We start from the raw sequence: 25,619 nt of genomic DNA, 5'->3' as shown, positions 1-25,619 counted from the left end.
TAACATGTAATGGTGGTTCTTTGGTCAAAATGTTGCATAGATGATGTTTTACAGATCATCTTCAAGCCGCTTTCTGACAGTCGCTTCCGGACGCACCGTTTTGTGGAAAAAGTGTCAGAAATGTGTCCCGTGAAAAAAAATGTCAGACCGGAACTCTCTAATAACTAAAGTTCCTTGGGTGAATAATGTAAACTCGCTACACTTTTACTGCGGCGGTCGTACTGGTCACCAGGCTAGTAAGATGGCAAGAATAATACATACTTTAAATCATGTTACGCAGAAAACATAATGTTACATTAAAAAAAATGCTATAAATATTGTTTTTTTTTTCCTTTTTCAAATGTGCGTGTATGCGTTTATATCTGGCTTTTTTTGTATTTGATAAGTGGTTTGTTGTGATTGTATTAGTTATAGTTTATGTTGAAATCTAATGTTTGCCAATTGTTTCATGTTACGCATTAATTGTAAAAGTGTTGCTAAAAACTTTTTAAAGACACTTCAACTTCCTTGTACCGGTTCTGAATGACGTTTGGTGCAAATTAATGAGGTAAATTGTTTCTGCCCTAGACCAGTGGTGCTGAGTGATAACTAAGTAATAAGGGCGGTATAGCTCGGTTGGTAGAGCGGCCGTGCCAGCAACTTGAGGGTTGCAGGTTCGATCCCCGCTTCCGCCATCCTAGTCACTGCCGTTGTGTCCTTGGGCAAGACACTTTACCCACCTGCTCCCAGTGCCACCCGCACTGGTTTAAATGTAACTTAGATATTGGGTTTCACTATGTAAAGCGCTTTGAGTCACTTGAGAAAAAGCGCTATATAAATGTAATTCACTTCACTTCACTAAATAGGTATGTGTGTAAAATAAAATAAAATGGACATATTGTACATTGAGAGACACATCGCAGTTATGGCTTCCCCTCGAAGAGCCGCGTTTAACAGTGAATATTTTCTGAATGTGAATGGACAGTATAAGGATTCGCCTCATGAAAATATTACAGAATTTCCAATGCATTCGAAAATAATTTTTTTGGACATAACTTGTAAAAAAAAATTAGATTTTTACAGTTTAAAAAAAACTGGCAACTCAGTCGCCAGAATTTTACCGTAAAATATACAGTTCCGTATTTTCTGGACCATAGAGCGCACCGGATTATAAGGCGCATTAAAGGAGTCATATTATTATTATTTTTCTTCTAAATGGAAAACACTTCCTTGTGGTCTACATCAGTGGTCCCCAACCACCGGGCCGCGGCCCGATACCAGTCCGTGGATCGATTGGTACCGGGCCGCACAAGAAATGAAATTAAAATAAAAAATTATTTTATTTTTTTTAATTAAATCAACATAAAAAACAAAAGATACACTTACAATTAGTGCACCAACCCAAAAAACCTCCCTCCCCCATTTACACTCATTCACACTCATTCGCACAAAAGGGTTGTTTCTTTCTGTTATTAATATTTCTGGTTCCTACATTATATATCAATATATATCAATACAGTCTGCAGGGACGCAGTCCGTAAGCACACATGATTGTATTTTTCTATGACAAATTTTTTTTTAAAAGACCATTATGGTTATGAAAATAAAATATTTCATTAAGGTTTAAAAGTTACTTAGTGCTGCTTTAATAAATGAGATCACTTCTCTTGCAAGCTGATTTGATAATGTTGTGCCCGCCAGTGCAGTGGAGCCAACTCGCCCTGGCTGGCGAGGCTTGCAAGGGGGGACTGTGAGAGTGAGGAGAAATTATCAGGGGCCGTACTTATCAAGCTTCTTAGAGTGCCATTTTACACTTAAGTCCTGAGAATTTGCGAAATTTAGTCCTACTCTCAAACTTAAGAATAAAAGCTTTTTATCAACGTTCTTAAGTCTAAGAATCACTCCTACTCTCCACGATATTTAAGAGACCTTCAAAGGTGTCTTAAGTGGTTAGGAGTTGCCAGCAGGGGATGGCACTGAGGCGAGAGAGACGTGCGCGAACGTTCAGGGAACGGAACAATGGTTTTTTTTTTTTGATGACGAGCAGCTGATCAAACGGTATCGTTTAGACAGAGCGGATATTATTTTTGTCACAGATTTAATACTTTTCGATTCCTTGTTGATTTCTGCATGTGTCTGCAGTGGGCTAGTATATATATAGCCACCCACACCAGTTTCAAATTAGTTGCCTAATTAATGAATTGGAAAGAAAATGTTATGACAGTAGCGTATGTGTGTGGCCGTGAGGTGAGTGACGTCAGTGAGTGTGTGGGCGATAGAAGAGAGGGAGCGGTAGCGTGATAATAATCACGGTGATTAAAACCTGGTTTTATATCATTTGAGAAGGTTTATCCTGTTAAACTGTAAGTAAGTTACCGTATTTCCTTGAATAGCCGCAGGGGCGCTAATTAATTTAAAACCTCCTGTCGCTCCGGCGTTTACCGGAAACCGGCGGGATGGCCGTGCATGCAGTAATTATTTTAAAACCTCTTCTCACGCCGGCGTTTACCAAAAGGAATGCGGTAAATTTGTGTGATGTAAGCATACCATCATAAAAAGCACATTTAATTAAAAAAAACGTTATCATGGTCTTACCTTTACTTATAAATTAAGTCCATGCGCAGCTCCTTCTGACCAAAAGCATCGATGACTTTGTTATGTTATTATTGGTTTCTTCTGTACACAGGTTCAGGATCGTCAGTCACATCTTCATTCCTGTGCTGCATTGGCATTGTTTCAAAGTCAGTAGGTGTAGATGAAACATCGGACTCAGCTGTTGCTTGGTTTGAAACAGTCTCTGGAACCTCAGCAAACTGCGACGATTGCGACATAATATCTGTCCTTCTTCACTCCTGGTACCATGTTATTGTTTTTAAATAAGACATCGTTGGATGACTTGTAGAACTGTCTTTTAATCACATATTACCAACGCTAAAGGTGTGTTCCTCTCTGAAGAGTCCTACCTGACACATAGTACGGTATATATTGGTTCTTAGTCATTTGTAGACTCTTACTACCACCATGTGGTCAAACACTATCATTACAAACTTGTTTGTAGAAGTATTATTTTTCTTCAGTTTTAAAAGTCTCTCTGTCTCGATGGAGATATTCCTTTAATTATTACCTCCTGCTTCGATTGAAAGTCCAGTTTAGAAAACTGTTTTATTTTAGATATGTAATCCTCCTTGTTAAAAGTCAAGGCGAGGGGGAAAAAAACGATCTCTTGCTGCCACTTCTTCTGCTGTCGAGTACCAGCAGTCGCAAGAAGGATCACTAGCGCCCTCTACCACCAAAAGGCGGGAGTCATTTAATGATTCATATTTGACATACGCAGCTACGGTATATTAATAAAACATAGCTGCTTACTGTTCTTTTTAGCATACCGGTATTCAATAGCTTGGACCTTAAATCCTACTGAATAGCTCTTAATCTTTTTGCCTTTGTGCGATTTCAAACTATTGAAATCAGCTTCCTCCATTTTGAAAAGGAGGACAGGTAAAGCGTCACTCATGACGTCACAAGTTTGACCCGGCGGAAGTTCTAAGCATATGCTAATTATTTTTGCGAAACGAGTTTGACCCGGCGAAAATTCTAGACATGCGTTAATAAAATTAATATTTTGCGAAACGAATTTGATACGGCGTTAATAATGAACCGGCGATAAGGCCAAGCATGCCTTAATTATTTTGAGAAACGAGTTTGACCCGGCTGTAATTCTAGACGTGCGAATACTATATTCCCTGCGCCAATTCAAGGAAATACGGTAGATATAATTATTGAATATGATCAAAATCAAGAGTAAGAACAAATATTTAAGTGGGCCACAGGCTCCTCTGTAGTGGAAAAGTTGGGTCCGAGGTGAAAAATGTTAAGAACCCCTGTCTTATAACAAGCCTGAAGTTAAAGAACTTTTGCACAATATTCTAATTTACTAAGATGCACCTGTGTACGAGGCAAACAAATATGATTAGTTCACCTCTCTTGCCGGCATTGCAGTTTTAACATCTGATTCAATGTGTCTCCTGTGTAGGATTTCATTGACCACAACCTCCAAAGAGCACCGACTGGATATTAAGCCATGGCAACCTCCAAGCCCAAGCTCTCCAGCGGCTGTACTGTGAAGATTCGCTTCCGCGGCTCGTACACTGGTACCACGCGGTGGAAAGAAGGAACTTTTGAGATCCTGGAAAAGGACAACAAAGTGAACCTCCTAATAAGATTTAACTGTGGCGGGGCAGCCAAAACCTTCCAGGTAATCTTTAAATGTTTTTCATTAACATTAAACATCTGAACATACATTAAAAAATATATATATACACATACATACATACATACATCAGTGTTTCCCATAAACTGCCAAGATACCTGTGGCGGTGGGGGCGTGGCTATGGGCGTGGTCACCATGACATCGAGTAATTTGCATAATTTATTACAATGATATGATTTTCTCTAAAAAGGCTCAAAAAATGTATACTTACTAATTAATAATAACAGTTTTGTTTTAAACGTCCATCCATCCATTTTACAATATAATTACAACACTTTATGTACATATTTATATACAGATTTGAACAATAAGTTATTCACTGAAATATATTTATTAATTGTGGTTCTTACAAAAAATATATCTTATAAAATATAAAAGCTAAAATGTCTCTTAATGCTCTACCCCTTTTAATTAGTGCATACTAAATAATTTAACTTTAGCCTACTACTACAACCATATTATTTACCAGCAACATAAAGTGAAACATAGGCAGAGGTGTCCTGCCACAGGCAGTAACAAATAAACAGAAAACAGTAGTGGTCAAATACAAAGAAGGCAACAAGAGAAGTATCCTACACTTCTCTTTTGTAAAGTAAATCTGAACAGCCTATATGGGCATCTACATCTACTATATGATTTGCCTGAGAAGCTGGACAGGACAAAAAAAAAAAGAAGGTATTTTTATTTTATTTATTTTATTTTATTTGTGGCGGACGTAATTCTTTCGTGGCGGGCCGCCACAAATAAATGAATGTGTGGGAAACACTGTACATACATACGTACATACATGCCGTATTTTCTGGACTATAGAGCACACCGGTTAAAACTGTAAGCCACACCCACTAAAATTTAGAGGACATTTTTTCCCCTATATATTAACCACATCAAACTTTGTGCTACATATATATACGTTGAGAAATTAGTTATTTATACAGAACGATTTTGTAACTGTTTATTTACATACCTAATTTTTTCCAAACGGTGCCTGTAAAACAGCTGATCAAACCAAACTGAAGTCGTCGTCATGGATGAGTTCAAATTAGATAAGATTGGAGACAAATCTTGTCTTTACATTAGGAGGGATCCACAAATTAAGCATTAATCTGTGAAAAACAACGTTGGATTTATTTGTGCATTGCTAAGTAATGTACAGTATTTGATTGACATTGAGTGACGTATTGCTGTGATCATGATACTAGTAAAAATATATATATATATGATTATGATATATGATACTGATTGTACAATACGTAATGTACAGAATATCAGAAGCATTTGTTTGGAAAGGAATGTCACATTTTGCATTATCAAACATCTTTGACAATCAAATCAAGATCGTAACAATCCACATTTTGTGTTAATTTGTGAAACTGGTATTTAAACATGGTGTAGCGCCTCCTCTGAATGCAAGTGCTCCTACAGCAGGAATACAAATTCTGATTCCTTCAAAATACAAAATCTGGCAAGACACCAACGCACTGCAGGTAATACGATTATAATCAAGAGTATGATTACTAATTCAGTGTTATTATTTGAGTGGTCCCAGGGCCCCTCTGTAGTGGGGACACACACAATTCATAGAGGCTTTTTCCCAACAGGCATGAGACGTAGATACAACGTTGATAATACATTTATGTCCTTTAAGACTCCGAAACAACATTGCAAAATAGTTGTATTTGTAAATTGAGACAACGTTGATCCACGCGGTTGGTTGAGAAATGACCAAAACTCAGTGGTCAAATCAACGTCAGAACCCAACATTGATTGAACGTCGTCAAAAAGCATGTTGTTCCAAAGTTATGTTTGAGTTGCTCTACGTCAGAACCTAATTTAACAAGTTCTCAACATTGTTTCAATGTCTGGTGCCTGCTGGGTTGCCACTTACAAATATACAGATTCAAATAACTTTAATGTCCTGCCCTCTTGCAATGTCTGTGGGCCGTGCTTTTTTAGGTGCAGGTTTGGCCATAAAACAAAGTGACAGCTTAAGAGAAATCTTGCAATTATTAATTACAATGCTTTGAAATGTGACCACAATGAATGTTTTTTTTGCCCTCAGCTGAATCAGAACGTGAAGGCTATATATACAAACATGACCCGCATAACCCTCAATCTGAAAGAAGGCGGCAGTATTACCCTGGACAAAATGCCTTCGGCTTTGACCCAGAGGACGAAAGACTACCTGGAGAAGCTGAAGCAAGGAAAAACAAGTAAATGATCTCTTTACCATTTAAATTACTTGGAATCAATTGGAATTAATCAAAGATGGGGCTATGGTGACAAGAATACAGCTCAAGACAAAATGCTGTGGTCTTCTGTCATATCCACATTATATGTTTCTGCTATAATGATTTGACAAGATTCTTCTTTTTGCCTTTTAAGCGGTTTTAAAATCATCCCATGGAAGTGCAAACTTCAGTGTGCTGACCCGGCGCTCCGTGAAAAATGAAACCAGTTCCCCTGGAGAGAGACAGGTGAGTCATGGCAAAGGAACAGTTAGATATGGCCATATACAAGGGTTGTTGCGATCATGGTTTTATGCTTCCAATCCCGTTACCAATTATCCATGAGTGATATCTGCGGATAACAACACCGATCACATGTACTGTATTGACTGTACATTTTAAAATTTATTTACGTGAGTGCTATTGACAACTTCAAAATATCAACACAATATTTAAACTACTTTTTTTTTTTTCATACAATTGTTTGATCAAAAAAGTCAATAGTACACAATAACAAAACATAAGCAAAAACTACCATCTACTTCCTTTTTGAAATATTTGTTTGTCTTTAAAAATCTCGTTTATAAAATCCCTGATTTTATAAACATAAATAAATAAACATATGTATAAAAATAAGAACATCCGTCAAATCACACTGGTATCACTCATACTGTATACTGATATTACCCTTTGTGTTGACACCACCAATTTATGGATTGATTCCCTTTTCGTGATGTTAGGGATAGATATCGAATCCGGTAGTTTTTTGGCACAGACTGAATCCCGCCGGTCCTACCTGGCACCGATTCTTGTAAGATCCAACGGTGCCATGTATCGGTACCTGGGTTGCACGTGATGTCAACCCAGCTGCCAGCCACTACGTATTATTGGTATTGAAAGTCAAATCGGCAATTGCGATTACATACTTTTCCACAAAAATTGGATTATACTGATCAGTGGCTTATAGATTGGCGTATTCCTACTATATACTTACGCTAAAGTCTTTGGACATCTTCCAGACAACAACAAGGCGGCAGAGTGCAGAGGGGCGGGAAGACTCCACACCACGGAAACCACTGGGCAGCCCGAGCAGAGCGGCGTCCACACCTACTCGATCTGGACTCTCTGAGAATAGGTGTGATGGATATTTGTGTTGATTTAGTTTCCGTGATATCTCCAAAGTCTAAAAGGTTACTTACAGGGTTTGTGCGTGTAGAACAGCTCTGATGAGATTTATATTGCAGTATTATGATATGTTATAGAACATGTAAACTATTGCTATATACTGTATAGTTGTGATCGTTTTTAAAGCAGTCTAAAAATATTTAGTTTTCATGCTTGAAGTGCACAAATACAGCAGTACTTTGGGATACATGTTTAATTGTTCAGTGACGCAGCTCATTTCTTGAAAAATATGAAACCGCACAAGCAAATTTTTCCACAAGAAACAACGTAAATATGTATAATGGGTTCCAGCCTTGACAAAAGTCCATCTTTTAGTAAAGGTTTGTACACTTTGAACACAATATAGAGTGCTATACAGTACTGTATATTAAACATAACAAGGGGGAGATGGATCAACTTGGTCTTTAATAACAAGCCAAAACAACAACAACAAGCCACTGTCTTCTGTATGCGTTGCTCTGCCAACACACACACACACAGAAGTCACTTTGGTGCCCTCACAAACAATCAGAAATAACAATTATTGCTACAATAGTAACACATTTTAAAAAGTCAAATCCACTTACATTAATGTTGGCAAAGGAGGAGCTGACGAGAAAGGAGCAGACAGACACAGGGGAAGAATGGAGGGATCGGGGTGAGGGGCCGTGTTTGTGCACGCTTAAGAGGTGCTGCGAACAAATGGTAGCTCTTCTCTTCCGTTGTGAAATAAGTCTGCTTTGGCATAATTTCCACAAAGTCGTGTCTCATCAGACTTAAAACTTGCTGTTGTCCAAAGCCTGCCTCGTCGATTCTTCCGTACTTGAGAGCACCATTAATGTACTCCTTGCTAATAGTCTTTTTTTTTTAATCGCCACAGCGATTCCCTCCTTTTTTATTGAGTTGGCAAAATTTACATAACTTGTCATTAGGAGAAAAAACACAAAGAAGGCACTGGGGGTGTGGGAAAAAAAATGATTCGAATCGCGATTCTCACGTTGTGCGATTCAGAATCAATTCTCATTTTTAAAAAATCGATTTTTAAAAAAAAATGTATTTATTTATTTATTTTTAATTAATCAATCTAACAAAACAATACACAGCAATACCATAACAATGCAATCCAATTCCAAAACCAAACCTGACCCAGTAACATTTAGAACTGCAATAAACAGCAATTGAGAGGAGACACAAACACGACACAGAACAAACCAAAAGTAGTGAAACAAAAATGAATATTATCCACAACAGTATCAATATTAGTTACAATTTCAACATAGCAGTGATTAAAAATCCCTGATTGACAAAAAAGAACAATAGTGTCACAGTGGCTCACACATGCATCGCATCTCATAAGCTTGACAACACACTGTGTCCAATATTTTCACAAAGATAAAATAAGTCATATTTTTGGTTCATTTAATAGTTAAAACAAATTTACATTATTGCAATCAGTTGATAAAACATTGTCCTTTACAATTATAAAAGCTTTTTACAAAAATCTACTACTCTGCTTGCATGTCAGCAGACTGGGGTAGATCCTGCTCAAATCCTATGTATTGAATGAATAGAGAATCGTTTTGAATCGGGGGGAAAAAATCGTTTTTGAATCGAGAATCGTGTTGAATTGAAAAAAAATTGATTTTGAATCGAATCGTGACCCTAAGAGTCGATATTGAATCGAATCGTGGGACACCCAAAGATTCACAGCCCTAGAAGGCACACATGCTGAAGCACGGAGAATGAACTGTTAGTGTACTGCGCAGAAAGTGACGTGGAGAACTCCGCCTCCCTAAAACTGCTGTGCCTCCAGGCGAGACACGAAATGAATGAAGCCTTCATACACAGACATATTTGGCTCAAACTAAAAGTTCGCAAAAAGAGGGGTTCGTAAATCAAGGTTCCACTGTACTTTAATCATTAGCTAGGTAAACATGATTGTCTGACCAGGATTTACAGCTTTGGGGTCATGAGCAGTGTAAAGAAGGGACGGGTCGGTAGGGTAGCCATTTTTGAAAAGCATGCACACGAGCAGTTTAGGCGAGTCATAAAATGTCATAAATGTGATTTGATGGCTTCTCAACAATAACATATAGTACTGGTTTATTAAATCACCTCCTCCTTATAAAATAAATTATTGGCAATAATCCACATTCAAACAATGCTGGATGATGGTAGAGAAAACACTGGTATTACCGGTACTTATTTTAGAAACTTGTTTTGGCACTGCTTTTCAGGGGTGAAAAAAGAAAGCGACTCCTGAACTCTAAAAGTGACTTGACTGAGGACTACCCCAAGGAAAACGACTCCTCAAGGTAAAAGCAGTTTCGAGATGTACTAATTTATGATGCTGCGTATTTTCGTAAACAGTCTTGGATGAAAGTTAAGACTTAAATTTTGCTGATTTGTTAATAATCGTTCTTATCCCGGCTAAAATCACTCTATCTTTTAGCCTATAACAGACTTGTGAATGGTCTCTGGGTGAAATACTTATTTAAGGTTTGTGAGTAACTTGATTACAAAAAACGATCAAGGAATTTTCTCTTCCTTCAAGAATGGTTTATTTAATGGTAAATCTAAAAGCGCAACATGTTTACTTCACCCACGCAGAGGAAGGATGAAACTAATGCATCTATATTCATTTATTTGATGCAGACATTTTTCAACAAATGAAAGTTGACCAGCCACAAATTCGTATATTTGCAGCTTCCGGTTTGCCCTCGTTCAGGCTCTATAGACTTTGTGTGACCCTAACAAGATTTTATTTGTGGCCCCATTTTGGTCTTAATTATTACTTACTTATTATTATCATTAAAATCCCACCTTAGGATTTAATAATCATACAACCTGTTAGTATTCTCTTAAATATGATTGTGAATTGGTCAAGTTTCCCTTTACTTCAAAGGGTAAGGTAGATAATTGCTGATTGATCATCAATGGATAATAATTAAGGCTGTAAACTTTTGGGCACCACCTTTGATTCGATTCTTAACGGCGTTGTAACGGACCTTAAAGTAATTAGTTTTAATACATGTTACTAGTAAAAGTAATGGTGTTACTAATACCGTTATTACAAACACTCCGAATCAGAATCAGAATAGTTTTATTGCCATTGTTTGAGAACGGGTTCACAAACTAGGAATTTTTCTTGGTGCAAACGTGCGACATAAAACACATATAACACATATTTGGTAATAAAAAGAGCTGTGACTGAGCTATCAGATAGACTTAGAAGGGATTATGACAGGACACGTGTGTTTATATTTTGGTAATGGACCTGAATACTTTTTTTGGGGGAGAACATTCACCTGGTACCTGTCTGAAACTTGCAAAAAACACTTAAAAATGTATATGTGGACAATATTCTACTATTACATAACCTACACTTATCTTTTCTTCTTCTTTTTTTTAGCAACAACAAGGCCACTTCGGACCCATCTCGGAAGTTTTTATTAAGCTGCAAAGAAAAGCTAAAGCAGGCAGAGGAAAACCGGAGTTTAGGTTAAAAAAAAATATATATATTTTTGTAATATATATATATATATATATATATATATATATATATATATATATATATATATATATATATATATATATATATATATATATATATATATATATATATATATATATATATATATATATATATATACATATATATATAATTTTTTTTACTACCCTCAGGTCCGCTGGCTTCAACTCCCCTACAGCCAACGTCATTCTATGGCAGTCGATCTGTGACTAAAGATTATGGCCATAGCCATTCTTTTACAGACAGGTGAGATTTTTTTAGTTGTGAAAGTAAAGTTTTGAGGCAAAAATATGTGAACTACCTTTGGTGATATAGAACATATTATGTTCTGATTTGTTAAAAAAAACATTTTCAAACCTTTTTTTAAAAACTCTGATGCAGGACTTTTTACAGCCTTGATTATAATAACACTTGTATTTCAGGCCATCAAGTACATCACAGACTCCCACAGCCAAACGCACTCTTCTACTGCCGAATCACTCCACTCCTTTCAAGAAAGTACGTCCCTCTCAAGATTATGGTGGCTGGAACAAGCAGAGACCCTCAACTACGGCCCAGCAGCAGACTCCCCTGCAAGGGTAATTGCTTCTCAAATGTTCTTTATTCAAAAACTTATACTTAGGATTAGAGATGTCCGATAATGGCTTTTTTTGCCGATATCCAACTCTTAAGTACAGATTCCGATACCAATATATACAGTCGTGGAATTAACACATTATTATGCCTAATTTTGTTGTGATGCCCCGCTGGATGCATAAAACAATGTAACAAGGTTTTCCAAAATAAATCAATTTAAGTTATGGAAAAAAATGCCAACATAGCACTGCCATATTTATTATTGAAGTCACAAAGTGCGTTATTTTTTTTAACATAACTCAAAACAGCAGCTTGGAATTTGGGCCATGCTCTCCCTGAGAGAGCATGAGGAGGTTGAGGTGGGCGGAGTTGGGGGTGTGGGGTTGAGGTGGGGGTAGCGGGAGGTGTATATTGTAGCATCCCGGAAGAGTTAGTGCTGCAAAGGGTTCTGGGTATTTGTTCTGTTGTGTTTGTTGTGTTACGGTGCGGATGTTCTCCCGAAATGTGTTTGTCATTCTTGTTTGGTGTGGGTTCACAGTGTGGAGCATATTTGTAACAGTGTTAAAGTTGTTTATACGGCCACCCTCAGTGTGACCTGTATGGCAGTTGACCAAGTATGCAGGCATTCACTTGTGTGTGTGAAAAGCCGTAGATATTATGTGATTGGGCCGGCACGCAAAGGCAGTGCCTTTAAGGTTTATTGGCGCTCTGTACTTCTCCCTACGTCCGTGTACACAGCGGCGTTTTAAAAAGTCATAAATTTTACTTTTTTTAAAACCGATAATTTCGGATATTACATTTTAAAGCATTTATCGACCGATAATATCGGCAGTCCGACATTATCAGACATTTCTATTTAGGATTATGTCAAGATTACATCCGATTTCAACAATATGAAATATTTTAATGACATTTTCAAAACAAAAACAATATTTTAGAACCAAGAGAAAATCATTTTCAAGGCTGCACTGATTACTTCAAGTAATTCGAATATGTTTTCACCGCATCAGGTCTAAAGAAACCGACATTTGGGCCTGCAAAACGATCACTTTGTTAGAAAGTGTGTTTATAATCCGATTTTCCAGCCGATCTTGTATGGCTGTCTGCATCAATTTGTTTGATTAACATCAAATATTTTCATTTTTTCCCCGCAGATTTTCAAATTTGGGCAACACTTGCTATATGAATGCTATTCTGCAGTCGCTCTTCAGCCTCCCTTCCTTCTCCAATGACATGCTAAAGCAGAGCATTCCCTGGAAGAAAGTGCCCGTCAATGCATTGCTCAGGTACGAAGGCAAATGACATCCGAGCCTCTCTGCAGTCTATAACATCACTGCAGCTGTTTTTGAAACCTCACAAAATGTTGTCTCTTGCGCAAAACACGACTTTTCTGTTTTAATGTGGTTGTATTGGACTTCCAGGCGTTTTGCTCATCTTTTGGCTAAAAAGGATGTGGGCTGCCCAGAAACACAAAAAGACCTATTGAGGAAAGTAAAAAGTGCTATTTCCTCTACTGCTGAGCGTTTCTCTGGAAATACACAAAATGTAAGATATGCTTTAGCAAAACCTTTGATTGTGGTTTAATAGTATTGCTCTTAAAGGGGAACTGCACTTTTTTTGGAATTGTGTCAAACATTCAAAATTCTTATACAAGACAAGCACTCATGTTTTTCTTTTTTTAAATGCATTCTAATTCGTAAATAAACGCTAGCAAAAGTCAGCTAAAAATGGAGCCAATTTCAGTCGCTAAGCCTTAACCGCCTATAAAGCACTCTGAAAATGTCCTAAAGCCTTCATCGTTTTATATACGGTAAACACTGTATGTACCGTATTTTTCAGACTATAAGTCGCAGTTTTTTTCATAGTTTGGCCGGGGGTGCGACTTATACTCAGGAGCGACTTATGTGTGAAATTATTAACACATTACCGTAAAATATCAAATAATATTATTTAACTCATTCACATAAGAGATTAGACCAGACCTGGGCATTCTGCGGCCCGCGGGCCGCATCCGGCCCTTTGTGCGTCCCTGTCCGGCCCGCGTGAGGCCAATTATAAATTACAAAATAAATTCTAAAAAGTATCTATGTCGAGTGTGCAATACAACGGTGCTGCTTTTGTTTTGAAAATCGTTATTTGTATTACTTCCGTGTGGACGTGTGCGTGATTGTGAGTGAATGTGAACAGCTGCGATCATTAATTACAAAATAAAGTTGAAAAAACATCTATGTCGTGCGCGCAATACAACTGTGCTGCTTTTATTTTGAAAAATATTATTTATGGGCGTGTGTCCGTGTGTAACCTGCGAGTGAAGGTGCACATGCAGCGACAAGTGATGCACGGTTTACACCCGAGACGCTAAAAAGAGAAAAGTTGATGAAGAATGGCGTGTTTCCAACAAGACATGGACTGCCATGCAACGTTCCCTCTAAGGTGCGTGCCTGCGCAATTGCGCACTGCTCAAACGTCTGCTGCGCGCAGCAAATATATGCCGCGCACCAAATCAAATCCCATCTGAATTCTAAACAAGATAAACATATTTATTCTATGTAATTTTGCAATGCAACTTTGAGTGACAGTGACAACAAGCGGCCCTAACGGTGTTCGTCAACACCGTTCAAATGAACACCGTTCAATTATTGTAACGTCTATCGAGATGCTTCGAGGCCAGGAATTATATTGATCACTTTATTGAGCAAAACTGTTTATATTCGGCCATAACCACACCAAAAACATAAGTAAAACACTTCAATCTCGAAAAACTAGTCATTTTCTGCCGTACAAACCAGGCCAAAACCAACTTGTCATCTGTCACCAACACGCATAGCACTAAACCACTGGTGCGTTTATGGCCACACAAAAAGTCGGACAACTCAAACACCACACAAAGTTACACTATGACTCCTCAGTCATACGTGTGCTTATTTTACTGTCATTTATTATTAATAATAATTTATTTATATTAGTCATGGAATGCTGTTACACACACTATGTTGAAGTATTACTATTATTATTAATTATTATTATTATTATTTATCTTACGGTATATATCAAAAATAATATTGAGCAAAATTTAATTGAAATATTGTCGATGTGGCCCTCCAGCAGTGCTCGGGTTGCTCATGCGGCCCCCGGTAAAAATTAATTGCCCACCCCTGGACTAGACGTATAAGATTTCATCGGATTTAGCGATTAGGAGTGACAGATTGTTTGGTAAACGTATAGCAAGTTCTATATGTTAGTTATTTGAATGACTCTTACCATAATATGTTACGTTAACATACCAGGCACGTTCTCAGTTGGTTATTTATGCCTCATATAACATGAACTTATTCAGCCTGTTGTTCACTATTCTTTATTTATTTTAAATTGCCTTTCAAATGTCTATTCTTGGTGTTGGGTTTTATCAAATAAATGTCCCCAAAACATGTGATTCATACTCCAGTGCGACTTATATATGTTTTTTTCCTTCTTTATTATGCATTTTCGGCCGGTGAGACTTATACTCCGAAAAATACGGTATATGTAATACAGTAACAGGCATATTTATAATAACATGTAATATTTACTCATATTGCCCATTTTAAGACATACGGCGGCGCATTAATTTCACAGACGCATCACAACTTTCGCTTTGCCCTTCAACAACAACACTACTATCGTCGGCGATCACTCGAAACGAGTATGATTGTCCTGTATGTGGGATTGCCTTCAGGAGAACGCCTGTGCGTGAAATCTTTTAAAGTGGGGAGACTGGTGCACAGACAGCCACCACAATGTCCTTGGCAAAGAGAAGGCCAGGGTCAAATGGCATGGAGACCAAGACAATTGGGGACCCATCTTTGCTGCAGCCTTCTTCCGCCTTTGTGACCGTTGTGGAGCTTCTATGCAACCATCATCCGCCCACTCCGCCGTTAAGGTCTTTTTCGACGAGGGAGACACGCAGACTCCAACGCCCCGCTGCCTTGTGGGTTAGTCTGGGAAGACATAAGGCTACGGGAGCACACCCTGGGAGAAAAGCAAGTGCTGGTAGGCGCACCATAGGCGGTCCTCCAACAGACTGGAGCTCCGGCAGCCTCCTGCAGCTGTGAGGAGGTGCCGGTCGTCCTGGGTTTCCCTTGCCACCAGATACAGAACACTACTATATATAATGGCAGACTTCATGAGACAAAGACAATTACTTTGGGACAAATCATCATCAAATCATAATCCACCCGAATGTTTAAAAAATTTAAAAAAAAACGGTCCGCAAACTTGCGTTTTTTCGTGTTTGTCAAATTTGACCAACTTCTCAGTAAATGGCCACAACCTTGTACTTTGTACTTGTAGGCATGCTTTATAATTTAGAATTAACTTTCAACATTTTAGAGGCGATGCAGCAGCAGCTCACTGGCTCAACTTCAATAGAGCAGCATAAGCTAGTTAGCTGTCTGTGACCACGGCGCTGCTAAAAAATAGTTTGTCTGCGTTAGCCCTTATAATAACAATACCGCTAATACTTGGTTAATATTCAGGCCACGGGATGTAAAGTATTGTTGGCGGTTTATGGTTGTTTTTTCTTTATAGGCGGGATAGCGTTCTCCCGTCAGCTGTATTGTTAGCCACCTTGTACTTACAACTTAGTATGCACAAAAAAAGAAAAACGTGGTCTTATCTTAGGTAGGGATTGTGAATGATAGACAAAATTCCAAAAAAGAAGGAGCAGTTTCTCTTTGAGTTGTTGATTTGAAAAAAAAACCCACACACTTAAGGAAATAATGATTTGACACTGTGCTTTAAAGAAGTTGCATGTTACGCCATTTACCAGGACGCACATGAGTTCCTCAGCCAGTGTTTGGACCAGCTGAAAGATGATGTGGAGAAAATTAATAAAAGCTGGACAAGTGAAGTTGCATCCTCATCTGGGATGTGTGAAAATAGCCACGAGGCAACAGCACACTCGCCGGCAACCAAGGCGGACCCCAGTGAAGAAGTGGACACCTCTCGCATCTACACCTGCCCTGTGGCTGTTAATATGGCATTTGAGGTGCAGCACACAATCACCTGTAAAGGGTAAGCTGTCACTTGGCTGACCGATTCTAGAGATGACTTGGTCTGTGGTAACTTCTTGATTCCGCAGCTGTGGCGAAGTGGTGACCAAGCGTGAGCAATTCAATGACTTGTCCATCGACCTACCTCGGAGAAAGAATACCCTCCCACTTCGCTCTATCCAAGATTCTCTGGATCTGTTTTTCAGGGTGAGTTATTTGTCAGCTTTTGCTTAAGGTTCTATCTTTGTCACATTTCTTTGTGAAGCAACATACTTACATTTACAGTGAATGGTTGTACATTTACTAATAGTTATTTTTTTTTTACAGTTAGAGGAAATTGAATACCTTTGTGAAAAATGCAATGGAAATGCAGCCATGGTTACACATAAATTCAGCAAACTACCCAGGTAACTACTCCAACTGACTTGGAGTAATTCATGCAAATGCAGACATTCGTGGAATTAAGAATTTTTGTTGTGGCACTGTTCATGCATTCATATTTAGCCTTTTGGGTCCCTATTAAAATAGGTAATCGAGAAAATAAAATGAAGTACAGGTTTTGCTAAAAAGTCTTCTTCTCTCATGCAGAGTGCTCATCCTGCACCTGAAAAGGTACAGTTTTAATGCCCAGCTATCTCTGAACAGCAAGCTGGGCCAACAGGTGGTCATACCACGCTACCTGACCCTGCTCTCTCACTGCACTGAATCCACAAGGCCCCCCCTCAGCCTGGGTTGGAGTTCCCAAACGTAAGACATCTATCAATCAATCAAACTTTGTTTGTCGAGCACTTTTCATACACAGGCAAGTTGCAACACAAAGTGCTTTACGCCAAAAAAAGAAGAAAACACACGCGCACTCAGCACTAAATAATAATGATAAATGGGTTATACTTGTATAGCGCTTTTCTACCTTCAAGGTACTCAAAGCGTTCTACCTTCAAGGTACTCAAAGCGCTTTCACTACTGACAACAAAAAAACATGGCATGGAACTGAAGAATAACCTGGAGAATAACTAAAATAAACTCCATCTAAAAATTTTAGAATTTTGCACCTGGGGATAGGTTGATTGGCAACACTAAATTGGCCCTAGTGTGTAAATGTGAGTGTGAATGTTGTCTGTCTATCTGTGTTGGCCCTGCGATGGGGTGGCAACTTGTCCAGGGTGTACCCCGCCTTCCGCCCGATTGTAGCTGAGATAGGCTCCAGCGCCCCCCGCGACCCCGAAGGGAATAAGCGGTAGAAAATGGATGGATGGATGGATAAAAATTTTATAGAACATATTTTGAAATTTACATCAAAAGATATATAATGAATACATTAATATATGAATGAAACATAACATTGAGAGAATAATAGCAGTAATAATAACTATATATATATGTATATATATATATATATATGTATATATATATATAAAATAATTATAAAATAACATAATATAATTTTTTTTTTTTTGAAAAGTAAGAAAAATGTTATATGATCAGTAAGAAATCTGATTAAAAATGTGTCTTAAAAAAATAACTATATATACAGTGTATATATAAATAACAAAAATAAACTCCAGCTAAAAAATTTATAAAACATATTTTAAAATTGATGTCAAAAAATATATAATTAATACATTAATATATGAATAAAACATAACATTAAAAGAATAATAGCAGTAATTATAGCAATGATTATAAAATAACATAATATAAAAAAAAAAAATTTTTAAAAGCTAAGAACAATTTAACATGATCAGTAAAAAATCTGATTTAAAAAGGTGTCTTAAAAAAAACAACTGTATATATACAGTGTATATATGAATAAATAAAATAAAATATCAACACTTCTGAGGCTCTCCAGCAGTAAAAGGTTGCTGCCAGAGGACCTCAGGATCGGCGAGGGTTGCTATAATAAAAAGCGGGTCAGATAAGAGGGCACAAAACATTACTAACATTTCCTGTGTAATTTGTAAAACTGAATGAATAAATAAATGTATCTCTTGTTTTGTCCGTTCTTACAGGTCCAGACCCCTCAAAACATCCCAGTCAGTCAATTCCTCAACAGCACTAGTGCGGTAAGTCTTGCATAACATTGAAATTGAGACACGATTCATTTAAAAATATTTACATCCAGTTAAAAGCTATACGTTCTGCAGAGTGATTCTCATATGTGCACTGCAGAATATTAGAAACTCTTGATTGTTTGTAGGAGGGTTGGAGGAAAGTTAGTCAGTTCCAACAACACATCAGTCCTAGTGGATTCGGACAGCGAGGAAGAGCCTATTAGAAAGGTAAACGTTAGCCGCAAACGACAAATCATCTGCTGCCTGCCAGAAGATGAGGAACAACTAGAAGAGGTAACTGTTCCATTGCAAACTTGCATGTTTTTATTTTTGCTCATTTTTATAGACTTTTTTTTTTTTGTCCTCAGCGGGGAGCACCAATGGATCCAGCACACTTTGGCGGTATAAACGATGATGAAATGCTAGAAGTTGCGCTGGAGATTAGTCGTCAAGAGGCGGGTCTCTCTGCACCTCCACCTCTTCCTTTGGAGGACGAGCCTACAAGCAGTCCAGACCAAGGTTTTGGGGACACAGATGCACATGATCTTGCTTATCACACAGAGCTGCTGAACACCGACACTAAACAGCCTACAGGTATGTGCGTAAAAGAAACCTGTTTTTGCATTATAATTTGGGATGCACGTTTTTTTTTTTTTTACTCATACTGATGATTTATGTCTATTATTTTTTAAATTTAGATTTAACCATAGTTTGTGCACACACAGAGGTAAGAAAGATTCAAACAAAGGTGGATTTGACAAACTACCTGTAGGTTTGTCCTAACCAAATGTCAATCACATGTTTTGAGGGGTCTCTTCTCCGGCCTGAAACGTGCCCTTGGTCCATTATAATCTTACTGCTGCCCTTTTGCAAAAAGTCTTGGGTGTGTTTTATTGATAATTATTTTAAATGGGAGCTGAATTTTGCCCATCATTCACAATTCTTATGTGAGACATGAAAACCCTTTTTTTTTTTTTTTGATGGATTGTAACTCGTAAATAAATGCTAGCAAAAGTCAGCTAACAATGACGGTAATGGAATTTGCGCCATTACGCCATAAAGCGCTCTAAATCATCCACAAACCTCCAACGTTTTATATACACACTGAGTATATACTGTATCTAATGTAGTAACAGGCTTATTCATATCATGCAATATTTACGTATTTTTGTCTCATTATAAGCAGACGACGGCGTATTAATATCACAGGCGCACCACAAGGTTTGCTATTTTCTTTAATAACAACACTACTAATCATGGCAGACTTCATGAGAGACAAAAAAGACTGCTCTGGGACAAATGATGATCCAGAACCTTCTATTTCTGAGCCTGAATATAATGAGGATGATCTACAAGTTGAGTGATAAGCAGATCCAGCAAGTTGCAGTATTGCAAAGAAATACACAATACGAACACAATAAAACAATCACTTTCTGTACAATATCTGTGATACTGGTGTGCCGACTGATTAGATGTTCATATCTTCCCGTTTAGTTAAATAATTAATCCTAATCCTCACCCGAGTGCCTCAAACGAGCGTCTTTTTGTGTCTTTCTCCTCATCTCACAGTCTAAGTTAAATGTCAAAGTTGACCAACTTCTCAGTTTATGGCCACAACCTTCTACTAAGTTAGAGGCATGGTATATGATATAGAATCAACTTTTACCAACTCAGAGGTGATGTAGCAGCTCAGTATGTCAATACTGTAGCTGCATTAGCTAATTGGCTCTCTGTAATCACGGTGCCGCTATAAATACTTTGTCTTCGTTAGCGCTTATAATAACAATATCGCTAATACTTGGTTAATATTCAGGTCACATGGAGTATTGTTGGCGGTTTTTGCATGTTTTATTTTTTAAGGGCTTTATTGGCGCAGTGGAGTACTCCTATTAGCTGCATTGTCAGCCACTTCGTACCGTACTTGCCCTATATTATGTATTAAAATGGATTTTTAAAAAAAAGAAAAACATGTGTTTTCTTGTCTTACATGAGGATCGTGAATGATAGGCAAAATTCCCCCCCACAAAAAGTGCAGTTCCCCTTTAATCCAAGTTGAGCTGGACATAATAATGGACCTTTTTGAGTCTTTGTTTATATATTTTTTAACGCATATTCCTTATTTCATTTTACTTATAGTGCATATTTTGTTTAAGTGCAGTGCTTATTTTGTTTTCACAATTGTATCGATTTGTTTGTTTAGCTCTTTTATGCACAGAATGCTCTGTACATATTTAAATTTTTTAATCTGTATAACACTTTTGCGGCAGTAGTGGCTATATTAAAATTGTGCTATATAATTAAATAAACCTTGACCGTTTTGTTTTTTTATCGGTTACTGGAGCTACTTTTTAATGTATGATGTCATAATTCCTAATATCGGCCCGATAATTGTCATGCACCCCTAATTTTAATTGTCCATCATTGTCTTTTTGACTATTAGAACGGCAGAAATGTCCTAATAATCTTCGTTTGCATTTCCTGTATTTAGATGTGTTGGATTCTCTGGACTTGACCATGGATGAAAACAAAGAGAACCAAACTCCTGACAGTATGCAGCAACAGGGGGAGCCAGATTGGGTTCTGCAGTACAATTTAGACCAGGAGAGGGAGGAGCAGGAGTTGCAGCAAGCGCTGGCTCAGAGCCTCAAGGAACATGTACGTGAGAGGAAAATCATTTTACAACAATAATGTATCTATCATTATAATTCAGTGTAATCACTCATGATGTCAACGTAGGTGCTTAAAAGCGGACATACATTAAAAAACTGACTTTGATTTAGTGTTTACACATATTTAAGTCTCTGGGGCACATGCACTGTAAAATTGCACAACCAAGTACATTTTGTGTTAGCTGCCTATGTCAGGAAGTGTCTTTCAGTAAGCTGTGCAGATATTTGGCCTGATTTTGATATTGAACATACGGGCCGGTCACGGTTACATAATACTGCACTCAGACTTTTTCCACTTACGATTCGGAGGCTCCCTGGGTGAAGATATGCCATTGCCATTTTTTTTAGTTAGTGAAAACACAGAACCAGTGTATTAAGTGTCTAAAAAGGTGCTTTATTATTAATTTTACATTACCTCTCGTCCACAGGACAGAGCTAAATGGGTTTTTATTTTCTAGGTGAGATTTGGATTTTAACGTATGATATGCACGAAGCTGCTTTCACTTCTTCTCTCTGCACGGTTAGGAGTAAGAAAGTATACCAAGTAGGAGTGTGCGTCTCTTTTAAAATGAAACTCTTCAGAAACTATACATTTTAAAATGTAACGACTCGATAGGTTGATCCGATAAGATGTAATGTGCTACAGCGCTTTGTTTAAAATAGTCTTTTTCCATGTACTTGCATACGTATGAAAGCTAACGCAAGGCGATGACGTCCATCAAGTATGGTATTTACCGATGCTCAAAAGTGTCCAACATAGTCTTTTGTAGAATAATACTTAATTTGTGGACCCATCCAGATGTAAAAAAAATGTGTCTCCATACTTTTGTACCCTTTACGATCGTTGAAAAAATTGTGGTCAACCAGACAGCTTATCCACTTCGCTCATGTTGAATCTTTTTAAAGAGAAAAAGTATTTTTACCTAAGGTTGTACGGATCCACTCCATCAGATTCAGCTATTGCTTAGGTATATTTGGCTTGTATTTTCTAAGGATGTACTGATATTGGAATCTCACGGTACAATATTGTCACAGTATTAAGGCCACGGTACGTTATTTTTGTGGTATTGTCCAACAAAAAGACTTAAAAGTGTGTAAAATAAAGTGGCAGGAATGTATAGGATACAGCTCTTACTGTAAAATAAAGTGGCAGGAATGTATAGGATACAGCTCTTACTGTAATGGAACACAAACATAATGTTCTAATTAGGGATGTCCGATAATATCGGACTGCCGATATTATCGGCCGATAAATGCTTTAAAATGTAATATCGGAAAGTATCTGTTTCAAAATTATCGGTATCAAAAAGTAAAATGTATAACTTTTTAAAACGGCGCTGTGTACACGGACGTAGGGAGAAGTACAGAGCGCCAATAAACCTTAAAGGCACTGCCTTTGCGTGACGGCACTGTCACATAATACCTACGGCTTTTCGCACACAAGTGAATGCCATGCATACTTGGTCAACAGCCATACAGGTCACACTGAGGGTAGCCGTATAAACAACTTTAACACTGTTACAAATATGCGCCACACTGTGAACCCACACCAAAGAAGAATGACAAACACATTTGGGGAGAACATCCGCACCGTAACACAACATGAACACAACAGAACAAATACCCAGAACCCCTTGCAGCACTAACTCTTCCAGGATGCTACAATATACACCCCCTGCTACCCCCCTAAACCCCGCCCACCTCATGCTCTCTCAGAGAGAGCATGTCCCAAATTCCAAGCTGCTGTTTTGAGGCATGTTAAAAAAAAATAATGCACTTTGTGACTTCCATAATAAATATGGCAGTGCCATTTTTGGCATTTTTTTCCATAACTTGAGTTGATTTATTTTGGAAAACCTTGTTACATTGTTTAATGCATCCAGCGGGACATCACAACAAAATTAGGCATGTATCTATCGGTATCGGTTGATATCGGAATCGGTAATTAAGAGTTGGACAATATCGGGATATCGGCAAAAAAGCCATTATCGGACATCTCTATACAATACTATTAATACCTACTATTTTCACCACTAAACCTTTAAAATGTGCTCACATTTTTGCTGCTACAGGTCGATAAAGAGCCATATTGAATGTTTGCCAGCAAAAGAGAGAGCGAGCATATGAAGTTTCCAGCAGCGTAGCAGATAGATTGATTCAACCTATTCATAACCTTGTAATTGGGAAATCAGCTGGTTTAGTTTACATGTGGGTCGAACCAGGGTCCGACGCTCTCACGTTGTATGAATTAAAACCGATTTCCGATTCATATTGGTTATTTGTGACACTCCTAATACCGTGAGTAGTTTGTGTGCCTGTTGAATAAAGTCATCGTTCCCGCTGCATTACAGGAAGCCCAAGAGATGAGAGAGGATGATGATCTGAAGAGGGCCACGGAGCTCAGCTTGCAAGGTGGGCCACCTGTCATTCATTAGTAAATCAGATCTTATACTTGCTTTTCAACTCAGATAATCTGTGTAAGGATTGTGGTCTTCTGTTTGATCTCTTCTGTTCCTTCCTCAACCGGCGTCTCCTACTACTTGTAACATACAGCCATGTGAATTTTTACTTTCTTGTCACCCATCAGAGTTTAATAATTCATTGCCCGAGCTGTTGTGCTCTGATGATGATTCTGGCAACGAAGACGTGCTTGACATGGAGTACACTGAAGCAGAAGCTGAGAACCTGAAGAGAAATGCAGAGGTAGGTTACATCCTGCTGCCATAAAACATCCCCGCTTGTTTTCAATTGTAATTCAGTTATTCTAAACACATCTTTATAGTAAAAATACATTGAGCAAATGTATATACACTACTGTTCAAATGTTTGGGGTCACCCAAACAATTTTGTGGAATAGCCCTCATTTCTAAGAACAAGAATAGACTGTCGAGTTTCAGATGAAAGTTCTCTTTTTCTGGACATTTTGAGCGTTTAATTGACCCCACAAATGTGATGCTCCAGAAACTCAATCTGCTCAAAGGAAGGTCAGTTTTGTAGCTTCTGTAACAAGCTAAACTGTTTTCAGATGTGTGAACTTGATTGCACAAGGGTTTTCTAATCATCAATTAGCCTTCTGACCCAATGAGCAAACACATTGTACCATTAGAACACTGGAGTGATGGTTGCTGGAAATGGGCCTCCATACACCTATGTAGATATTGCACCAAAAAACAGACATTTGCAGCTGGAAGTCATTTACCACATTAGCAATGTATAGAGTGTATTTCTTTAAAGTTAAGACTAGTTTAAAGTTATCTTCATTGAAAAGTACAGTGCTTTTCCTTCAAAAATAAGGACATTTCAATGTGACTCCAAACTTTTGAACGGTAGTGTATCTGATTCTTGTTACTATCAGAATGTTAAAGTAGGGCTGGGCGATATGGCTAAGAACCTAATCACGATGTAAGTGTTGCATATCAGTCGATATTAATAATTATCAATATTTTTATGACCTATCGAAAGTAAGGCCAGGAGAAAAATATATGAAATGTAAACATTTGTATTTAAAATGTAATGTTCCTCTGAGTATAATCCCCTCAGCTATCAAGGCAGAAAGGAAACATCAACAAAACCATTCTAAAATCACATTGTGAACACTTAACGGTAACCTCTTAAAATTAAGGTGCAAAAGTAAGGAATGCGTAAGAAATGCTTGATAAAGTGCAACAAAATATTGCAAAGTGTGAAAATGTAAACCTAAGAATTTTTTTTGCAGGTTTAGTGCCAGGAAGTTACGGCTGTGCTCTAAAGTGTTAGCATGGCTACGGTAGTGTGGTCTTGGTGGGGACTAGAGCCTTGCATCATTTACAGGCCACATTTGTCTGACTAAGGTCAGTTTGAAAAAAATTCTAAAAAACTGCCATTCTGTCAGGGTGACATTTCCTGTTTTGTCAAAAATTATTTCAGTCTCTGCACCTCTCACTTAGTGCAAAGAATCAACCACGAGACAACAAGATGGCGCAAATAAACTAAAAAATTGATACTGTTACCTGATTGGCTGTTAAAGGGGAACTGCACTTTTTAAAAAAAATGTTTACCTATTGTTCGCAATCATTATGAAAGACATGACGATAGATGGATTTTTTTATCGCATTCTAAATAAACGTAAATAAAAGTCTGCTTACAG

The 25,619-nt window shown here is 37.8% G+C and overlaps 1 protein-coding gene across 3 annotated transcripts in view; it reads left to right on the top strand.

The window, feature by feature from the left end:
* usp37 (ubiquitin specific peptidase 37) overlaps positions 1–25,619 on the top strand; it is a 35,907-nt gene that overhangs the window by 3,906 nt on the left and 6,382 nt on the right. For 2 of the 3 annotated variants that reach the window (XM_062067542.1, XM_062067541.1), the window contains exons 2-21: positions 4,010–4,231; positions 6,306–6,456; positions 6,629–6,720; positions 7,491–7,606; positions 9,873–9,950; positions 11,048–11,136; positions 11,320–11,413; positions 11,590–11,745; positions 12,898–13,029; positions 13,165–13,288; positions 16,551–16,795; positions 16,863–16,980; positions 17,101–17,180; positions 17,362–17,520; positions 18,783–18,836; positions 18,971–19,118; positions 19,193–19,418; positions 21,313–21,479; positions 23,845–23,905; positions 24,081–24,196. In XM_062067542.1, coding sequence (XP_061923526.1) covers positions 4,058–4,231; positions 6,306–6,456; positions 6,629–6,720; positions 7,491–7,606; positions 9,873–9,950; positions 11,048–11,136; positions 11,320–11,413; positions 11,590–11,745; positions 12,898–13,029; positions 13,165–13,288; positions 16,551–16,795; positions 16,863–16,980; positions 17,101–17,180; positions 17,362–17,520; positions 18,783–18,836; positions 18,971–19,118; positions 19,193–19,418; positions 21,313–21,479; positions 23,845–23,905; positions 24,081–24,196 — 2,580 coding nt within the window. In that variant the 5' untranslated portion in view covers positions 4,010–4,057. The remainder of the gene's footprint in view (positions 1–4,009; positions 4,232–6,305; positions 6,457–6,628; positions 6,721–7,490; positions 7,607–9,872; positions 9,951–11,047; positions 11,137–11,319; positions 11,414–11,589; positions 11,746–12,897; positions 13,030–13,164; positions 13,289–16,550; positions 16,796–16,862; positions 16,981–17,100; positions 17,181–17,361; positions 17,521–18,782; positions 18,837–18,970; positions 19,119–19,192; positions 19,419–21,312; positions 21,480–23,844; positions 23,906–24,080; positions 24,197–25,619) is intronic. The other variant, XM_062067543.1, reaches the window with a different exon arrangement.

The sequence above is a fragment of the Entelurus aequoreus genome, linkage group LG13 (genome assembly GCF_033978785.1).
Source record: "Entelurus aequoreus isolate RoL-2023_Sb linkage group LG13, RoL_Eaeq_v1.1, whole genome shotgun sequence".
Taxonomy (NCBI): Eukaryota; Metazoa; Chordata; class Actinopteri; order Syngnathiformes; family Syngnathidae; genus Entelurus; species Entelurus aequoreus.
Note: the sequence above shows the minus strand (reverse complement) of the source record. Positions and strands in the feature narration are given on the sequence as shown.